The sequence below is a fragment of the Gavia stellata genome, chromosome Z (genome assembly GCF_030936135.1).
Source record: "Gavia stellata isolate bGavSte3 chromosome Z, bGavSte3.hap2, whole genome shotgun sequence".
Classification (NCBI taxonomy): domain Eukaryota; kingdom Metazoa; phylum Chordata; class Aves; order Gaviiformes; family Gaviidae; genus Gavia; species Gavia stellata.
This window is the reverse complement of record NC_082637.1, coordinates 37817112-37823426: the sequence shown is the minus strand read 5'-3', so window position 1 is coordinate 37823426 and position 6315 is coordinate 37817112. Positions and strand designations below refer to the sequence as shown.

The window sequence follows — 6315 nt, the reverse complement described above, 5'->3', positions numbered from 1 at the left end:
CTCTTTCGACGACCTGCACCCCCCCCCCCCACCCCCCCACCCCCAGCTCTGTCTGTGATGTCATAGACATGACCTCACACCTTGCAGGGCCAGCTCTTTATGAGGTCAGGCCATAAGCTGTGGGCGTGGAAAGAGCTCGCAGTGTATTGGTGGTGGTGTGCTTGTGGCAGGTGTTCTCCTAACAGATAGCTCCAGGAGGAGATCTGCCTAGACAGACAACACTCCTGTACATAAGCTTGCAGGAGAGCTTCATTTTTTACCTGGATGAGGAGGCGAAAGGCTTCTGCCAGGCAACAAGGGGCTGCTCTGCCAAGGAGACGAGCCGGCAGCAGCTTGTCAAGACCTCGGGAGGCCCAAGGCAGAGTGCGTGCACTCTACAATGCTGCAGAAAATGCGCGTAAGTTCAGTGCTGCCTTTCACCCCATGTATGCACCAAGCCTGCCTGGCTTCGCTGGGCCTGATAACCCTGCAGAACCAGCGTCATCCTGCCACAAGGGAGACCTGGGGCCACCTTGGCTACATGACGACGATGGAGCTGGCTAGCATGTCCATGTCTTTGTGGGATACTGTAGTAAATGTGGCTATCCCAGGACTCGTGCCACCCTCCTTCCCCAGGCACACCCTGCCTGTGAGGGGATCCTGCCTGGCCCTCCACCGCCCCACTCTCAGGGTGCACCCAGCTGCTCCCCTCTGTAAGACATAACCACATAACCCCTGCCCCAGGGAGGGATTGTGTAGGACCAGTGCCCACCTCCCTACAGGGATCTGGCATGAGCTGAACCGCTGTCCTCAAGAAGGGTCCTTAAGCTTTTCTCTGATTTCTTTGCCCAGGGTTGGTCTTCAGTCTGGCAATGGTTGTGGTCTCCCTCCAGAGATGCCTCAGCCCAGGCATCTCTACCATGTGAGTATAACATGTTTCCAGTGTGGACTTGGAGGCAAGGAGTGCCAGTGAGTCAGGGCAAGCAGGGGGAGGCTGGTGGTGCTTTCCACCAGGAGACCCTGGCTCCTCCAAAATTGCTGCTCTTCAGCTTCTAAGAGAAAATCCCCCGTGCACAGGGCTCTGACCTTGACCACTGCTAACACAAGGAGTCCCTCTTTTTCAGGAAAAAGACCATCACCTTGAAAAAGAGGAGGTTCTTCACAATCCTCTTCTTGACAGGCCTAGCTGCTCTTGGTGAGTATTTGCCCACTGCCAGCGGAGGCACGGAATGTGAGCTTTAGAGTGAGGGAGAGGCACTGGTGGGGCCCTTCCAACCTCCCACATCTGCAGCTCAGGGAGCTCCCCACATGCTCGCTATATGCAGAGTCCACCCCAGAACCAACAGAGGAAATGAGCGCGCAGCCTGTGGAGCCTGGTGTTGGCGCTCACTGCAGCAGGGAGGGGAAACAGGGTGCAGCTGTGGGGCACCAGGTGTGACCACAAGCCAGAGCTGTACAGGGTCCCGAGGCCCATGGAGGGGGTCCCTGCTTGGAGCTGCAACCTCTGTCTGCACCTCTTACCCATGTCCTCATCCAACCTCTTGCCACCCTGATGTGGGAAGAGACTGTGTGACTACAGAGATCATTAGAAACTCTAATAAAATAACTCTCTCTCGGTGATGTGAATTACAGCTGGTGCCTGCTGCGGGACCTTGATGCTTACGTGGATGCTGTGGACAGAGGATGTGCCACAGGTCAGTGACTGCTGTTGTGGGACAGGAAAGTCCCACAAAGGAGCACTGCTGGAGGTGGGTGGGTAAATTGCCCAGTCCCTCCAGTTCTAGGCAGTGACCCAAAGAACAAGCAGCAGCTTCTACCATCCCTTCTTAGAGCTGGTGGTTCTGGAGAGGCCTGGCAGCTCTGGGACTCAAACAGAGAGCCTTTCCCTTTCAGGTGCTGCTGGGGCAGCCTACAGCCGACCTGAGGTCCCTGTGGTAAGACCCCTCTCCTCTCTCCTGGCCTGCAGCACATTTGGTGGGGTAGCAGCAGATGAGCCCATGCTATTTGCACTCACTTGCACAGCGCCCAGGGTTCATGCTTTTCACTCCTGCCTGGGCCTTTTGCTAAACCTGGAGGGGAAAGGAAGCAGTCACAAACTGGGTGAAGAAAAGGGGGCTTGAGCACCTCTGTCTCTGCCTCTCCCAAGCTTGGAGGCTCTGGGAGGGGCTGGGCAGCTCTCTGATAAGATTTGCTTTCCTGGTGATTGCAGGAACACATTTGCTCTGTTGGGGAAACAATCACAAGAAATGCAACAGCTGAGAGATGAGGTGGTGAGCCTGGCTGCAGAGATTGGCTCTATGAAGAAGGTAATCCTGCACTTTGGGAATGAAGGCTAGGATGAGCATGGCCCCGCACAAGGCACTTCGTGGGCCAGTTGGTGGGCTTTTCCTGCTCAGCCCACATACCCATTGTCAGGGGCTGCTGGTTGAGCTGCTCTGATGTAAAGCCCCTTCTCTTGGCCAGGTCTGACATGGTTGTTTCCTCTGTTCATTTGTCTTTCCCAGGAAGTTCAGCAAATAAAAGAGGCAATGTCTGCAGTCACACAGATGTCCGACTGGGCTCTGAAAAGTGCAGGTACAGATGGACACAGGCAGGCAGGGCTGTCATCGCACTGGGCTGCTGCTTAGCGTTCCCAAAAGGAGGCTGCATGGCAGACTCTGCTCTCCAAGGCATAGGGACGTGGGACAAAACCATGGGGCCCAAAAGAATGACTGTGGCTGAGCAGCTTCCTTGGGCTCATCCCAGCCTTGCTGTCAGACCCCTCACTGGAGCCCTGGCCAAGCTCCTGACAGCATTTCTGCCCTCTCCCACTCCACAGAGCTTTCCTGGGGAATGAAGAAGAATGGCTGCACTGTCCTTGCTGTCCACACAGCGGGGCCGTGGCTTGGGTCTGCTGCCCTTCCGATGGGGGGTTGCTGCCTCCCAGTACCTGCAGACCTTCTCTTTGTGGGGCTGGGAGAGAAAAGCTGTCACCAGAGATCCCCTCCTTTTCCTGGGGCACCTCCAAGGGTGCGGTGCTGCGTGCAGGGCTGGCAGGCAGCCTCAGAAGTCGTCTGCAGCCACCAGGTCCTCTGAGCCTGGGGCCTTTTGCAGTCAGCTGCTCTCTTCTCCCTTCAGGGGCTGCCATCAACCTGCAGAGATCATCCAGCAGCTCTGCATGGCTCTGCAGGGTGTTTTGGTTCCTGTGTCCTCCACCCCTTCTGGATACCTTTGTGCAGGTACGGTAGCAGAAACTGTCAGTGCTGCTTCTCTTGCCTCTTACAAGGTTGGGGGCTAGCCCTAGGGCATCTCCCCTCAGGCCAGTGGTACAGGCCACGGCACTGTTCCGGTGCCTGACACCTGAGGTCTCATACAGGGCTTGGCACGCTACAAAACAGCAGTTGCCCTCAGAAGGGGGCTGACCTGAGCCAAGCTTCCTGCCTGCTGTCCCTGGTCACTGCTGGGTGAAGGAGCTTCTCCTTCAGGACCTCATTTCCCTGCCGCACCTCTGATTGATTGTCCCTTTCCTGAGGAGGCAGTGGAGGGTGAGGGGAGGCTGCAGAGCTGCTCGCCAAAAAGAGAGGTTCCTTGAAAACCCTGACTCCAGTGCAGGGTATCAAGTGTTGCCACTGGCTGGCTATTTTCCTCTTTCCTGGGCTGGGAAGACAGCCAGGTGCTTCCGTCCGCTTCCCAACACGCCATTCATTCCAAGCACAAGCACAGCCCACAGGTGCAGTGCTGCCTGTGCTTCTGGCTGCACAGAAGTGCAGCGGGCCTCATCACACCCTCACGTTCATTGCTCTTGCCCTCTGCTTTCAGCCAGATGCTTCCCCGGGATACTGCTGGCCTTTCCAAGGGTCTCGGAGTGAGGTGCTAATCCAGTTGCCCACACAAATACGACCAATGGCCGTCACCATACAGCACACCTCAAAGATAGACTCTCTGCTGGGGCCTGTCAGTAGCGCCCCCCGAGATTTCACAGTCTCTGTAAGTCTCTGCTGGGTACTGGGGGCTGGGACCTGGTCACGGGGAAAAGCTATAAGGGGGACTTGCTGCTCTCTGCACATCTGCCAAGATTTGCATGCTCCCAAGCACTGCCGTTCCCTGAGGGGAAATTTCAAGGCACATGCGGGACAGAGTCACCCCTCCTAAGACTTGCTCAGCGCATTTTGGCCCAGCACCTCCGGGCCCTTGAGCAACACACAAGGAGGAGACTCAGCCACACCTCACTCTGCACCAGACTGTGCTGGAGCTGCAGGAGCTGGGTGGGGATCATGGGCCTGGATCTGGCATGAGCGTTTTCTCATGGGCGCATTGAGCCTGACCTGCTCCCCTGTGCTTTCTCTCCAAGGGACTGGATGAAGAAGGAGAGGACGAAGCTCTGCTGGGGACATTCACCTACACTGTGCAGAAAAAGCCAACCCAGACTTTCCTTCTGCAGGTACAGTGACTGTGTGTGGGCAAGAGCCCAGGGCAGAAATGCTGGTTTGCCAGCAAGTCGCTTGGAGAAGGAGTGTGGACAGTTCCTGCTGGGGCAAGGGCCTGATCCTGGCTAAGAGAAATATTGGTGGGATCGGGAGGGAGAGTGAGTGGCATCTGGCAAGCAGCATGGCAAAAGCAGAACAAAGGCTGCATTGGCCCCACAACCATCTGGGTCCCCAGAGCTGCCTGGCTGCACCCACCGGGCAGGCTGTGGCAGGGAGGATGCCCAGCACCTTGCCCCGGCAGCAGAACTTTCCCCAGACCCCATTTCCCCAGGACCAGCGAGCCTCAGGTTTCCACAGCTGCTCATCATGCTCTCTGAGACCAGGCATTTGCTCTGCAGCGGCACAGGGGTCCTTTGCCACCTGGGTGGGAGAAGGGAAGGAGGGAGAAGCTGCCGCCTCAGCCAGGGCAGGAGCTGGTCCCAGAGCAGGGGCCGGGCTGGCAAAGAAAGACGCGCAGAGCCTGCTGTCACTCTTTATACCCCAGGAATGATGTTGCTTTTTGCTGTGGTTTCTTTGCAGAATGGGATCCCCAGAGCCTTTCGGTTTTTGAAGCTTGTCATACAGAGCAACTGGGGAAAACCAGGATACACCTGCATTTATCGAGTGCAAGTGCATGGGAAGATCGTGGGAATGAATGCCATCGGCCAGACACATGTGGAGACCCTCCCTCAATAAGAATTAAAGAGGAAAATTGAGAAACAGACCAGAGGGATGTGGCTGTTAGTCTGATGCAGAGCAATGTCATTTCAGAGGCTCCCTCAAAGCAGCCAACTTGTGCCTTTCGCAGGCTGAGGCCTTCTTCAGGCGTTCCGCTTTCTCTCCACTACGAGGTTGTTTCCTAACCAAGCAAAAGGAGACGATGCTCCTATAGACTTTCCTTGCCTAAGTTCCTTGACAAAATCCTTTGGCATGAGGGCCACCCCCCATCTCACCCCAGGAAGGAGCCCTCAGAGCCTGGCAGCATTTGGGGGTCCTGACCCCCAAAGCACAGGCCCGTTCCATTCAGGGGGTACCGTGGCTCTGGGGACTGTGTCTAGTGGGGGCCCACATGGGGTGCAGCCATGTCTGGGACCCTTGAGGGGTGTCTTGAGATGTGTGAGGAGACCTGAGCAACCTGACCTCTGGGGAGGGGAGCGATCCTGGCTCAGTTCCCCTGTGCCCGTGTGCGCTCCCAGGGACAGCCCTCTGCTTCTGCCTTCTGCCTTCTGCTTGGCTTTAAGAGGGCCACCGTTCCGCCACCCTGAAATGCCAAACAGAGTCAGCTCCCTGCTGAATGCTATACACATAAACATCTGTCTTTGTCATGGGGAGATTTGCCCAGTTCAGCTCTGCATCTTCAACAGCAGGTACGCAAGGGTATGGACCTACACCCATTCATCTCAAACTGATGTAAACTCCAAAGCCGAAAGCCAATGGTTTCACCGTCATCCCTGCTACTCTGCTAAGTATAGGAGGCCTGAAAACCAGTGTAATCTCCTTGTCAGTCCAGTGGACGCAGCTTTGCAGGGAAAGCTTTGGCACTTGGCTCTCCTCCCACATTGCTTTCTTCATTTGCCTTTAAATCTAATGTGGGAATAGGTAAGTTCAGGTGGACAATTACATTGTCATCAAGCTAATTCATAGGTGAGGGTGCGAGAGGTTGGTGGCGTGCTACCCAGGAGTTCCACTGCTACTGTCCTCTATTGGCAGGGAACAACTACCTGAAAGGAGGTTGCAGAGAGGTGGGTGTTGGCCTCTTCTCCCAAGTGACTAGTGACAGGACTAGAGGAAATGGCCTCAAGTTGCGCCAGGGGAGGTTCAGGTTGGATATTAGGAAAAAGTTCTTTACTGAGAGAGTAGTGGCACATTGGAACAGGCTGCCCAGGGAGGT

The 6315-nt window shown here is 55.9% G+C and overlaps 1 protein-coding gene across 1 annotated transcript; it reads left to right on the top strand.

Annotated features, from left to right (window-relative positions):
- Nucleotides 1-264: 264 nt before the first annotated feature.
- LOC132320727 (sperm-associated antigen 4 protein-like) lies at nucleotides 265-5120 on the top strand. Its single transcript, XM_059834007.1, has 8 exons — nucleotides 265-397; nucleotides 832-901; nucleotides 2189-2285; nucleotides 2484-2553; nucleotides 3097-3197; nucleotides 3778-3945; nucleotides 4310-4399; nucleotides 4965-5120. The coding sequence occupies exons 1-8, from the start codon at nucleotides 265-267 to the stop codon at nucleotides 5118-5120; spliced, it is 885 nt and encodes a 294-aa protein (XP_059689990.1).
- The last annotated feature ends 1195 nt before the right edge of the window (nucleotides 5121-6315 follow it).

What these genes read in the sequence shown, in the direction of transcription:
- LOC132320727 (XM_059834007.1), top strand. Translation starts at nt 265, where the DNA reads ATGAGGAGGCGAAAGGCTTCTGCCAGGCAACAAGGGGCTGCTCTGCCA. An exon ending in CAATGCTGCAGAAAATGCGC is followed by an intron (nt 398 to 831) that starts GTAAGTTCAGTG and finishes TTCTTTGCCCAG; the next exon opens with GGTTGGTCTTCAGTCTGGCA. An exon ending in CCCGAGATTTCACAGTCTCT is followed by an intron (nt 3,946 to 4,309) that starts GTAAGTCTCTGC and finishes TTTCTCTCCAAG; the next exon opens with GGACTGGATGAAGAAGGAGA.